General features: G+C 33.6%; 1 protein-coding gene across 5 annotated transcripts in view; it reads right to left on the bottom strand.

The window, feature by feature from the left end:
- GRIK2 (glutamate ionotropic receptor kainate type subunit 2) overlaps window positions 1-14,489 on the bottom strand; it is a 677,382-nt gene that overhangs the window by 103,869 nt on the left and 559,024 nt on the right. For all 5 annotated transcript variants that reach the window (XM_028494615.1, XM_028494616.2, XM_055087599.1 and 2 more), the window contains 2 exons: window positions 10,151-10,269; window positions 6,252-6,469 (listed from right to left, as the gene is read on the bottom strand). In XM_028494615.1, coding sequence (XP_028350416.1) covers window positions 6,252-6,469; window positions 10,151-10,269 — 337 coding nt within the window. The remainder of the gene's footprint in view (window positions 1-6,251; window positions 6,470-10,150; window positions 10,270-14,489) is intronic.

Genomic DNA, 14,489 nt, shown 5'->3' on the forward strand with positions numbered 1-14,489 from the left:
CCAGTTTCCTCATCTGTTAAATGAGCATAATGATAATTGCTTCCTACCTTCCTTAGAGGTTGCTGTGAAGATTAATGAGCTGGCATTTAGAATGTACTGAGTTCTTCTAAAGAGGGAAACTATGCATAAACAAAAACAAAACAAAACAAAATAAAACCCTCTTGTTGCTAAGTAACAAGAAGTAAAACTACCCCCCCCCATGGATTAATCCACTTGCTTGCATGCCTAACACTGTAAACTTCATACACTTCTGAATAAATTGACTTTTTAACCCAAGGTTAAAACGGAAATGCCATAGAGGTCTATGTATTTTGAAGAAAACTTTTTATCTCTCTACAGAGCAGAGAAATTTTGAAAGTAAACATGCATTCTACCTAAAACCTCTGTCATAGATGTTCCATCAATGAATGCGATATTCATTGTGCCAATAGATAACTGTACAGAATTTGATTTAAAAAAAAGTGAGTTGCCACCTTAAAGGAAAACTAACTATGTAACACTGATAACAGATGACAATGAAATCATTAGAGGTTGGGAAAATGGGACTCTGTAAACTTAAGGGGAAATAATATTTTTAAAGTGTGCTTTATAGTAACTTAGAAGATAGAAAACATACTAATAATCTTCTGGACTTGGACAAAGAAATATTCAGACAAATTGACATAATATTCAAGGTACCAGCTGGTAAATTAAGCTACGTAGGATAAGGTAGTACAAGAAAGAGATAGACTATTAGCAATAAGAAGAACCACAAAGAGGAGGAGGAGGAAATAATTTTATAAGGAACTGGGCAGTTTGCAAGCAGAATTTAGAGGTGATATGGAGGAGCTAGAATTTGTACGGTTGGGTAATAAAATTGTTTGCGATCTTCAGTGTCTCAAGCCAGTAAAAGTTCTCAAAATTGTTTCAACATGGCTCCAGGCCTTAATTAAAAATCAAATTAAGCATGTTGCCTGGAGGTGCTTTGTTAAAACCTCTGAAAAAGTTAAGGAAATGCCTTGTAGATTTTCTCCTCTGGATTAAAAAGCTTCTAGCCCAAAGTAGGAATGATTAAGTCTAGAGAGAGGCACATTTTAATATGAACTGTGGGTGTGGTTTTTAGATTATAAATGGACTCAACTGGATATATTTAAAGGCCAAAAAAGCTTAGCAGAAATAGAGTCTGTTCCAAAGGTATTAATAGAAAAGCCTCTGGGCCTCCAAATTTCTAGGAGTAGGACAGCTGACTTATAAGCTCAATGAAGGTTTATGTTACATGCCACTAAGAGTTTTTGGTCATTTGTTAAGCAACATTATTGTGGCAACTGTTAACTAATAGAGCCCCAAACACATGCAAAGTCTGTGCTGGGAACTGGAGATCCAAGTGTAAATGATACAGATTCAATTCATGTACCCGTGCTGTGCAGTGTAGTATGGAAACAGAAGAATTAATGGAATACAATTTGGGGTGATAATTTAATAACTGAGGTATAAGTGCTCAGAGAATTTAAAAAAGGAGTACCTTACCCAGACTGGGTCGATTTAGATATGGCAAAGGATCAAGAAAATTTGCCTGGATTAATTGAATTTGGACCCAGGAATAAAGAAAATATAACAAATTAGGTTGGTCGATAAGGGCAGAAAAGCATAACAGAAGGAGGTGTATCATGTAGTCATCATATGACACAGTCTAACCAGTTTGGCTGGAGTTTAGAGTGTGAGAGCAGCTGGCTAAAAAATAAAAAGAAGCCAGACCATGATGTGCCTTGTAAACCTGATAAGGAGCTAGGTTCTTATCCTAAAGCAAAGAAGGGGGGTGTTTTGGAGGGTGTTAAGTCACCTTGTAGAGTGTAGAGAACAATAGGGAAAAAAATTGGGAAAGAGAGGTGTTGCAAAACCCTGGACAGAGATGACACTGTTCTGAACCAGGATGGTAGTAAAGGAAATAGATATATAGGAGGTAGACAAGTGTTGGGAGGTGCTGGGAGATGCACAATATTTGTCTAAGGTTTAACGCAATCCCTTCCACATAAGAGATAAGTAAATATTTATTGAATAAAAATGTATTCCTAAAACTGAACATCCATATCATATAATTGAGAGCATACGATGCATGATGAAACTGGCTGAAATAAGATATCCTACTTATTAGATTACAAAAAAAAGTTAAAATTAAGAAAACATTTTTTCATATTAAATAATTTTTAAAGTTCCCTTTACCTGTGATTTGGTATAAATTCCCAAAAGAATTGTTAATTGCATCTCAATATACTATTTCACAATACATAGCCTAGAAAATAGCTTCTGAAAACTGCCCCCTCAGATTTTTTTAAAATTTCACTTATCAAATTATTCCTTCTTCATGACAACAATAATGAGAAGAATGAAGCAATTTAAATAAGATAAACATGGTGTGATCTTTTAAAATCTATTTTAAAATTATCTAGTTGTGGGTCATAGAAACATAATTTACTTGACTATGTTTAAATCATTCTAACTTCTGAATTTTTTAATTAGCTATGTATTCTAGTAATGGCAATTTATAATGTCTATCAAGTTTTATTAGGCACTTAGCATATCATGTAGAGCTTTCATTTAACATTAAAAAAATTATGAGAATGGTTCTGTTAGTCATTCTAACTTAGAGATGAGGAGTCAGAGGTTTACAAGGGGCAGTGTCTCATCTAAATACAGCCAATAGGTGGTGGAGTCTGAAATTAAGCTCAGGTTTCTCTGATTCCACAGTTTTTTTCCCTCTTAGCAACTATTCTAAATTGTAGACTATGTGTTCAGAAGTATTAAGTGATTCACATTAGGTATCTGATACCATTTAAATGTCCTTTTAACATGTGGCAGAAATCTTTTTTAGTAACCATGAAAGAGGATATGCATTTCCTTTGATACCTTTTGGAAAGACAGACTATATTAGCATATGTGGCAAAGCCAGAGATTTCAGGTAGACCAAACCCAGAGAGAGAGAATTTGTAGAAATTGAAAAACCTGATTCATAAGTTGCATAGAAACAAGGTGATTTGAGCCTCATTTTGTAAAACATATGACTTACTTTGAAAATACAGGCATTCTCAAAAGAGACCATAACACCTACAGGCTATAGCTGAGTTATACAGTTTTTATATAGCTATAGCTGAAGTTTTACTTCAAGGAGAAAGAATGTGCTGTTGCTTGGTGACATTCTATAGAGTGTTCAGCCCTGGGGTGAGATTTCAGTTCTGCTGCACCAAGTTCCCAGATTCTGAGAATGTTTTGACCCTACTTTATTGTTTTTCAATAAAATCCTTGCCCTCAGCAATTTTATTATCTAAATATAATTAAGAACATATTGGTGATGTCATATAGCTTTCTATTGTTTTACATGGGATAACACTGAAGAAGCACCATCTGCTCGATTTTGAGTTATTTTGCCAGTCATGGCTTTACATTTTTCCCTGGATAGAATTTGTGTGGAGTGTAATGGATATAGAAGAAAAGAAGAATGAACTCTTCTTGAAGACAATATACATGTAAGGTCAATGAACAAAGTCAAGTATGTTCTTTGGAAGAGGAATTATTCAATGTTGTAGAATGGCAGTGTAACTCTGTGTTTTGCAATACTGAAGACTCACCCCCTTTAAAGCCAGGTATCTTGAGCCAGCTCTTGCTTGCAGTAACACAACTTTAACATTCTTTAAAATAATTTTCTGGAACTGAGCTGTTTCAGAATAATGAGTTAACAGCAGAGTCTTGTTCAATTAGTAAAAACAGGATGGAAATTCCTTTAGAAATCAATGCCTTAAGGGTGCTTCCTAGAGTGTTTGTATGCATTGCTGTTAATTAAGAAATAAAAGAATGGTATCAGATGTAAATCGACTATACACAATAGTCCTGGATTCATTGTAGAATTTCAAAATGACCATGCAATTGTTTCAATTACAGATTGCTAGGGAATTTTTTTTTTTTAATTTCATCCCAATGGCTGGTATAAGTAGATAGTTTAGCAGGCCAAAATATGAGGTTGAAATTAGTATCATTTAGGGCTACACTAAAATAACTAAAGAAAAATCAACATTTACTGTATCCTTTTACATTCTAATGCTTTTTCAAATTTCCACAGTAAGAATTCAGCATGTGATAAAGTTATCAACATAATTGTCAACTTAGTGATTATCACTGTGTGGTTTTTGTTGTGACAATTATACATTCCCAAAGTCTTCAATTTTACAGAAAGTCTGTGCTGTTGGAAACAGAAAGTTGTTTCATGTCACTTTTCTCTGGGTGCTAGAGGCACCCATGTGTATGAGAAAGAAAAACAAGAGATGAGAGTAAGAAGAAAAGTGAACAGCAAAGAAAATTAAGTTAGGCAAAATGACACTGCAAGAGAGCAACTGAACTAAACAAAATACAAAATTAGCAAAACAGAAGTTGGAAAGACAAGAAAGACAAAGAAGGGAGAAAATAAGCTTAAAGATGGGGAAAAGGAGAAAAATTTTGAACATTGATTTTCCAGAGGTATACCTAGCTCATAATATATAAGAACTTTGAAACTTAAGATATTTGAGCCTTCTAGAAAATAAAAATAAAATTTAAACTCTGAAGTATTTGTGAAACAGAAATAATTACTTCTGGTATCAAATCACTTGCATTAGTATTTTACTTGTATTATTGTACAAAGTCAACTTCAAAATTCCCTTGAATATTGTAATAATTTAAATGCATTACATATTCACTCCCAGCAAAGTTAAAGACACCGATGATGTACACTTAGAATTTTCAACAGCTGGTTTCTTTTTTATTAAAAAAAAAAGTGTTTTATAAGAAAAACAGTCTATTAATATTAAATATTCAATTGGGGAAAATTGATCAATTGCAATTAATATAGACAAATAGCACCATACTGATCATAATGCTTTGCTCATATTTGATTATTCAATAAATTTGATTAATGATAATAATTTTCCAATTGAATAAAAAATATGCATCCAATCTTTAACCTAGGCATAAAAAATATTCTCTTTGAAAGTAATTAAATTTTAAGAATTATATAGATTTGACTAAAACAATCAATCTATCTCATTCTTTGGGTATTTGGTGTCCTCCAGAACCCTAAAAGAAGCCGATTTAATTTGGTAAGAATTTTTACAAAGAAAGTTGCATAATTATTTGGCAAAGTTAAGTAAAACTCAGTTATATGATCCTTGATCTAGTCTTCCCTGTCTCCAACTAAACTATAACCTTCTTAAAAGTGAGAATTAGATGTTATTTGCTCTAGCATACCCAATGTGTAGTACAATTTCTGGTACTCGGTAGGCACTTACTGAATGTTGAAAGAATTTGTTTTATAACTTGAGTCAGTTACTTTTTTAAAAGAAAAAAAACATCTACCACTTCTACTACCCACTTGAACTGCCAATTGCATTCGTGTGAAAAATGAAGGAAAATACCAAGGCTTAAAAATTTGCCCAAACTACAAACAACATAAAAATACTTAGTAAATTAGAAAAGAAATTATGAAGTGATACTGATTCCCTAAAATGGAATCTCCTCGTTGGGTCTACTCTGGCCCAGTGAGATCAGCAGAAGCAAGGAGAAGATCTGAATAATAAAGAGGAGGGCAAGATATTCTATATGCTTGGAACTTGGTGCAAGCACACTTTCCATTTAAATGTTCCACAGGCTGTCCCACTGCAAACCATTGCAAGTTCAATGGGGTAGCCCATTTTGAGATTCTGTGCCTTCCAGAATATTAGATGGATGAATGTCCAGAGAATAGGAACTGTTTCTGCTTGTTTCTACCAGTCCTTATTTTCCCTCTTTTTCTATAGGCTCTGAACAAGTTGACCTTGTCTCATCATAACAGAAAGAAATGTCGGTATGGAAAACATTCTTACATGTAATCATTCTATTCTTCTGGAATACCCACGCCTTGTAGAGTCTGACTCTACTATTCAATTTTCAGTAAATATATTTATTTATTTATTTACATTCAAAGATAAAACCTTGTTGGGGAAAAATAATTTTACTTTTTTACAGATTCTCCTCCAAACAAAAATGGAATACTTATAAAACAACAACTCCTTGCCATTTGCAAGTATAAAAATGTTTTGCCTTGATGGTCGTATATTTAGTTGTATACCTCTCCACCACCTGAGGAATATGTTATTGATTGTTCTGCACAAATAACAATGTTGCTACACTCTTAAATTCATTAATAGCAAAAGGTTTGTTGGCATTCTATCATGTTAATACATAAATTTTGGATAACCAGTAGGACTTACCTTGAAAAAAGTCATGGTTGCACCATCCTCTACCGTTCCATACTCTATCTTGGTTTGCTTAGCTAAATCATCAGCAGAGTCAATAGGGGATTCCATGCGCTCCACTGTCAGAAAGGCTGCTAAGTTAGCAGTATACGAAGAAATGATGATAAGTGTGAAAAACCACCAAATGCCTCCCACTATCCTGGTGGAGAGCGCTTTGGGCATGAGCTCAGAACCTAACAGAGATTGGGGGGAAAAGGTGAAACGAATACAGAGAATTTGATCAGCAGTCAGGTACTTTTGGTCACAGTGGCAGAATGGAATCACTGTGTAATAAAAAGCTTAAATCACAGATTTACATATCTCTGTAGTAAGCAAGGAACAACCATTGGAAGAGCAGAGGCTAATTTCAGATAATACGTAGTCTCTTAGGACATCTGAGTTTATGTATAGTGACAGGAGACTCAAGTTCTACCTGAGACGGTGCAAAATAAGAATTACATATTAATGATTGGGTAACCTTTATAAAAATAGCATTAGAAGGGAGAAATCTCTCTCTCTCTCACTCTAGTTTATAAACCACTTTTATAGATTTTCATATCTTGTTAGTTATGTGGGTTTTAGAAGAAATGACTTAATGTACATTCCAATCCATTTCTTAACAAGCTTTATTTATGTAAAGTTTCATTTTTCATGCACATGAAGCCCAAAACTCTTGTCTATACTGCCATTTAAAAAAGTAATGTTGTAGGAAAATAATTTTAATTATCCACATTTCTTGACCTGTGGGGTTTTAGTCCAGTTTTTATTTTAAAATAGGTAGTAAATTATTTTCTTATGCATAAACAAAGTCTCCTATCACTATAGTTAGCCTCAATGAGGGAAATCAGAATAAGAATAAATAGTTAAATTGCCATAAATTTATTTTTACACACATATAAAAATTTCATAATTATATTACAAAACATGGCTGGAGTTGCCTGCTCATGGTATTAATAAGAGAATGAGATCTGATAATTATATTTTGCTTTTGAGTATTATTAATTTTAATTAATTTAGGTTATAAAATAAAATTCTAACAATTTTTAAATGGAGTCCTTTGGTTTTACCACATTATTTGCAGTGTTAATATTGAAATGAATACATATCAGCATGTGTAACATTTTTTATAAAAAAAGTATACTAAATTTATGGATATATATATATTACTATTCACTTTTAATCATTTTGAACCTACAGTCAAGAAAGCATTGGCTACAAACTAATTAATTTTAATAGGGTTTCAGTAAAATGGAATGAAGCAAAGATGGACTCCATTTGCTGTTTTGTTTAACATATTTTTTAATATAATAACGGATGCAGGAAGGTAACGTATCTTTAGAAGGAATGAAAAATACAACAAATTATTCACGTTAACATTGAAAAGAAGTGGTATCATGACTTGGCTCTATCAAAACAGCCCATCTTATACTGCAGTTCATCTCACCCTTCCAATTTCAAACAAACAAACAAACAAACATTTTAAAAAGCAGACAGACTTGGACATGACAGCCAACTCCAGCTCCAGACTCTGCCTACCACTCTGTAAGGAAAAAAAACAGAAAAGTACCTTTCTGACGTAGTTGCTCCTAGGCCCTGTCAGACACACACTTGGACACCGAAACACTAAAATATTCAATATTCCCAAGATGATCAGCAGCTATGGCTGCCCAGTCTACTTTTTATTTTTTATTTTTTTTTAACAACAACACCAATAAAGTCAAACAAGACTGGGAAAGAAAAAAAAACAGTGGAGACATTCGACAAAAATGGCCCAATTACCACAAGTTCATATCTTACCCAAGGACTTAAACGAGTACCTCCTAGGCTTGTGAATCAGAGCCTGGTTAGGGGCTGACTGTCATGTACTCAAGGTAACGTCATGTCCAGCACTATATCCCACTAATTCCTGGGGAGCTGGGCATCAGCCAGAATAGTATGGGTTCCTCTTTCATGTATCCACCAGCAGTGAAGTAGTTATGTGGCAAAGCAAATGTATATTTGAATTTTCCATTGTTCGGCTTACTTGTCATCATTTTCAGAGATATCAGATATAGTCTTATTTCTAATTGCTAGATTGTATAGATATCAAGTTCATCCCACCAGTATACATATTCAAAAGTCTCCAAATATTTTATAAAATATAAGTAAAAAAGAATATTTTATTTTCCAAAGTGGTAGGAAAAATCATTTAAAAATCTTTATTATGGTCAGATCTTTATTATGAGAATAATTTGTTCCAGGCTATTAAGGTTAATTATTAGCCAGTGACTAGCAATTTGCCTGGGGGAATGGCATAACCCAGTGCTACTTATAAAAGATTGTCTTGTCTCATATGATAGATTTTTATTCACTTCTAAAATTTTAAAAGAACTCCAATATTATCTTCCAACTTTAAATAAATCTAAGGAAAAAAAAAACAACACTGGACCCAAAGTGTAGGAAAGGGCAAATACAACTACTGATTATTCATTTTATTTAGAAAGAGATGCCACAAAATTAGATTAGTTCATTTAAGAGTTCTCTGAATTTTCAAGTTTTAGGTTTAAATACCTACAAAGCTATATACATGGATGCTTATATTTTTAAAAGGAAAAATTATCTCAACTCAGTAGGACTGCTTGCAAAATGTATTTGTTAAATTGATTTTTTTCCTTTTAACATGTAATTATTTATTTTCACTGTAGGAAGTAGTTTATAAATGAAACAGTAATGAATTAATGGATTTATGCATAATATTAAACATGCAAAAGCAAAGTACCTTTTTTATAAACAACATTTTATAACTTAACAATAAATTTTCTCTTCTTCAGATCTGTAATGCAATTACCAAATGAATTTCTTCAAAGTGGATAATAAATACACCTCTAAAATTTAAGGTAGACCTTTATGATAGGTGTGGTAACTCTTACAAAGAAATATGCTTTTTTTTTCCTTAATCCGGTCATTGTCAGTTGTTCAAATTTTGGGCATTTTGCTTTATTTACTAAATTTTAAAACTTAAAAATATTACATTTTTAAATGCATAAAATAGTCTTTGGTCTTGGCTAATGAAATCTTTTATATTGAGTAGTATGTCTGACATTAATTTATTGAACTTTTATATAAATATTAAAAGATTAATAAAAGAAATCACAGCAGCAAAAATAAAAATAAATTCAGCTTGGGAGAACTGAGACTAAAATAATGAATTCATAGTTATATATATACCAATTAAGACATATTGCATGTATTATGTCATTTTCTGAGAAATGTAGTTTTTACTTTTACTGTTAATATTATAAATTTTAAATAATTGTGAAAGAGTATTTTTGCATGCACTTCTGAGCATGCAATACTTTATATTCTTATATACTATCAGATGCAGCTAATATTTTACTTGAAAAGGTAAGTAAATGGTTAAATATTTTATTTTTGCAAATTTATATGCAGTAGATTTACTAATCATGCAATACAAAGGCATCTAGTCATCAAGAATTGATATGAAAGGGAATTTTTTACATCAAAATGAGACAGGAAACAGGAGCAATACACTGTATTCTTGTCTCAGGGAGATGCAATCTTAATAGTACTTTAAATGCAGCTTCTAGCTAATGGATCAGGTTAGCTTGGTTATCTATGAGATAATGTATCTACTGTGGGTTAAGAAAAAGTTAGATGAGTATACTGTATGTGCAATTGCAAAAGCTAATTATTTTCTCAGAATCTCTCTTGGATGGGATTTGAGAATGCCTAAATGCATTAGGTAGATGGAGAAGCTGGATTATGGTTACATGCAGAGAGGCACCCATGCAAGCGACTTGTGCCAGCGAAAACTGTCACACCCAGCAAAGAGTGGGACATGGTGCCCAAGGGAAATAGCAGGCTGAATCGTATACCTTGCTGCATGAGAGCTCCAACTCCAAACCAGAAACTATTTAGCAAGGTAAAATTGTTTTCCACCACGTCTGAGTCAGGGTTGCAAGGGTGTGGGTTATACCACTCATAGGGACTAAACCTGTGGTAATTGACAGAAGAAAAGAATATGTTTAAATGGCAGTGAGAAGACATTCTATCCAACATTTTTGCTGCAAAAGAAACAGAAAGACAGGTAAGATTAAGTAGAAACCAGAAATAAGCATTTTTATAGTACAATTTCATATGCATGACAGCAAGTTGTAGGTTATAATGATCCCTGTCCTTAATCAGCTAATTACCATGCTAAGATGATAAACAGCAGTTCTTTACCTTATATGACTTATGAGAGGAAAATCTGTATATAAGTAAACCAAGAACATTTTTTAAGATATAGGCTTTTCACATGCAGGATTAAAAAAATTGGTTTTAAAGACTAGAAAATAATTAAAAAAGAAAACAAACTTAGGTATGAAATAAACATTTTTAAAACTGTGGAAAAATTGTTAAAGACAGAAGAAATGATACAAAATCACCCCAAGAATTTTTTGTTATATAACAGAAACTGCCAAAGTGACAGAGATTAAATGATCAGTGAATAATTATACCTCTAAGAAAACAGTACGATGGATTTATATCTTTATGCATAACAAACTCACATCTAAATAGAAAACCGAATCAGAATGAACTGCATTCTGATACATGCTTCTGACATCATTATAGGTTTCAGAGGGAATGGTGATATGCAGGCTATCAAAGCAATCTTAGAAGCAGGAATGCATATTGAGACTGATTGGTTTCCACTTATTATTTGGTTTCAAATCTACAATTAATTTGAATCCCTGTTTTAAGACAAAGAAAACCAATCTAATTTTTGAGGCCAGGTATAGATGGTTTTAGAAATATTAATAACATCTCTCAAATAATTCAAACTGAGGACTTTTTAAATTGTCAAGTGTACACGCAAATTAATTTATTCTAATTATAATCCAGATATATGTTTCAATTAATGGTACTATCAAAAAGTATCATTGCCGTAATTAAAAATGCTTAGTCTAATTACTAAACTAACAAAATATTTTCCCTAATAGCTCAAATTTTAAAGCCACTCTTTTATAAACCAAATTAGTGTGTGTGCCCTTTATGAAAGCATTAAAAAATCTTGCATTCAATCAAAGTTATTTGAATAATGTATCTGTCACTTCAGAAAGCCCCATTTTCTTCACAATAATCTTTCTGACATATTAAAATTCTGAAGATCAAACAAACCATTTTCATCTTTCTACTGCAATTTTTAGAACACCCTTGTTTTAATACCCTACCCTTGACAAACAAAGGAATGTTTTGTTTGGTTCTCTAAGTTAAACTGACACACTGAACAGAAAGGTTGATTGGATAGTAATTAAACATTCTGATCTGATTTGTTATGTCTGACTGAAGTAGAACTAGCTTTGGTTTTAGACATTTCATTTTTATTTAAATCCCTTATTACTTTTACCCTTATGCAAATAGTTATATACATTTTTTACAGTATTTCAAAGTATTAGAATGTTGGTCATCAATCTTTACCCAAGACTGTCTTTAAAAATATTACCATTTTCAATTAACTATCTAAACAATTCATTGATCATCAGAGGCAATGTGATCTAGTGGTCAGATCACAGGCTCTGCAGCTGGACCATGCAGCTCCATGCCCTTGGACAAGTTATATAAACTCTGTTTTTAAACAATAAATATTTTAAAATGTGACTTTGCCTATAGTTACATATTCAGACTCCTATTTTGATTCCTTGATAATTAAACTGTTCTCTTCCGACTCTTGAGAGTATATCAGCTATAAACACAAAGCTGGTCTGTAAATCCTAGAAACATAACTACAGATATTGAAAAGGTATAATTTGGCTAATCAAGATCACTCGTTTTCACATAGAATTCCATGAGCCTTTGAGTTTTATACAGGTGCTTCAAGGGATTCCATGAAATGAGGGGAGGGAGATGTAGTGATAGGGGTTGGGGAGGTGGAAGTATAAATATGCAGGATTCTGCCCTCCTTTTCCATATATGTATGTATTTATACATGTACATATAAAAATATACATTTTTTTTAAATTCTGAGAAGGTAGGAAAGGCAGGAAGGAATGAAGGAAAAAAGGAAGGAAGGGAGGAAGGAAGGAAGGAAAGAGGAAGGGAGGAAAGAAGGAATGGGAAAATGGAGGGAAATAAGGAGGAAGAATCTGGAAACACTGGCACTGCTTTCAAGAGACTATTATCTACTGCAGTGAGGGAGTCCTGTATAACTCAACTGAACAAAAGGAAAAAATGCATGGCAAACTAATATTGAAATTCAAATTATGTACACCTTTCACATTTTCCACTTTGTCTGCTTTTTCCTTAGAGAAGATTTCCAGTGTACCCAAAAGAGGCAGAACTAGCCAACAAACATGCTATCTAACTTGAATTTGCAGTTTGCTCTTCATGGTGACCCTCCGAAAGCTTTTCTTCTGTCTCCATTTGATTCATTTACATCCTCCTAATCGTGGTAATGTGAGTTACTGCCATCCCACACTCACCCCACACACATGCTGCACTGGACTTGCACTGCTTTGCCCTTTGTCTGCTTTATCTCCCTCACGTTTAAGTCAACACAGCTCTGATTCTAGTTTCATTCTCTGGTTTTTTCTAAACGGAATCACCCCTCCCCTCTAAGATTAACTGCTATGTTAACTCTATACTTTCTATTTCCAACAGATCTTGCTTCAGTATCTATCCCTTCCTTCCAATTCTTCAGATTTACCACTTTTTAAAATTCTATTGGCCTCCATGTTTTTTCTGCCCATAAAAAAATATTTCAGTCATTTCAAATCTATATATTTCACCCTAATCACTCTCTAGACCTTAAGTGAATTTCCAATGGCCTGACAGTAGACTTTTCGATATTAATATGTCCAATATGAACTCATGATCTTTCTTCCTAATGCTGCCCTTTTATTGCCTTCTCCATCTCTGTCAATAGCATCACCCGCTGGCATTCCCTAACAACAACTGCAAAGGTCCTGCCCCTAATCCTTGGTTCACTTGTCCTGAACACTTTAGAGCCAACTTCAGTTCTTTACATTCCTTTTCTCCACAACACTGACCTCCAAACAGCTGTCAATTTATATCAGTCTACCTACAGAAAGACTCTTTCATTTCCACCCCTCCTCCTTCCCTGTTTATTTCCATTGGCATTAATGCCAGTTCAGGTTGTCATATCCTGTAGCAGTAGTCTCCCAGCTGGTCTTTCTATTTTTTATTCCAAATTTATAAGCTCCAAATACTGCTTCCCAGTTAATTTTCATGTAGAATAATTTCCAAAATGATACAACTCTATTAAAAACAAATCTTCAATCATGTCTACAGGCTACATACAAACTTTTAAGCATGGAATTTGAGATCCTCTGCATTGTGCTCCAAAATACCATTCCAGGATTATGTTCCACTGCTTTTTCTCCTACTCACCAGGCTCTGGCCACTTTCCCCCCAAATCCTATATTGATTCTTACGCATTTCTTTGCTCATCTTGTCCCTTTAACCTGTAATTCCCTACTCTCTACTCCTCTCCACTATTCAAATCCTACACCCACCCTTCAATTCCAACTGAATTCCAATACTACCATCTAGTTGTAGTTCTCCTGATCTTTTCTTGGAGTAAATATCTAAGGTAGAGACAAGTGACTAACCCTCAGTATTCATTGTCTTGCCTGAGTTTTACTAGGAACATTGCTGCCCAGCTAATAAAACTATACTTTCCTTCTTCCCTTGAATGCACAATTCAAACACAATTCAAAACACAATTTGAACCTCTGTAATAACAGAAGTGAGGTGTACAACTTCTGAGAATTCTCTTTAAGGATATTTGCCCTGTGCTCTCTTTTCCTTCTCCATCTTTTAGGAAATGGTGATGACTACAGACTACTAGAAGCCCCATGCTGAGGATGACAGACGTGCCCCACCATCCTTGGACTGCACTCCTATAGACTGTTGAGTAAGAGGAATAAATGCTTTCTGATTCAAGGCACTGTAGTTTTAGCTGTCTTTGTCAGACAAGCTTAACCAGTCAGTACTTGAATGACTCAGGTGCCCCTCTCTTTTTTACGTATCTATAGCACTAAGAGCTTCAGGTCATACCTATGATAGCCCAGCTTCCTCATTATAAATTAATGCACCTATCTTCCCTCTTCTATTAATTGTAAATGAGTACATGCAAATACAGTTTCTGATTTATCATGTGTCTCCTACAAATTTTCCAGCATGAGGCTTTAAACCTAGTGGGCATCTGATGCA

Source organism: Physeter macrocephalus, chromosome 10, assembly GCF_002837175.3.
Source record: "Physeter macrocephalus isolate SW-GA chromosome 10, ASM283717v5, whole genome shotgun sequence".
Taxonomy (NCBI): domain Eukaryota; kingdom Metazoa; phylum Chordata; class Mammalia; order Artiodactyla; family Physeteridae; genus Physeter; species Physeter macrocephalus.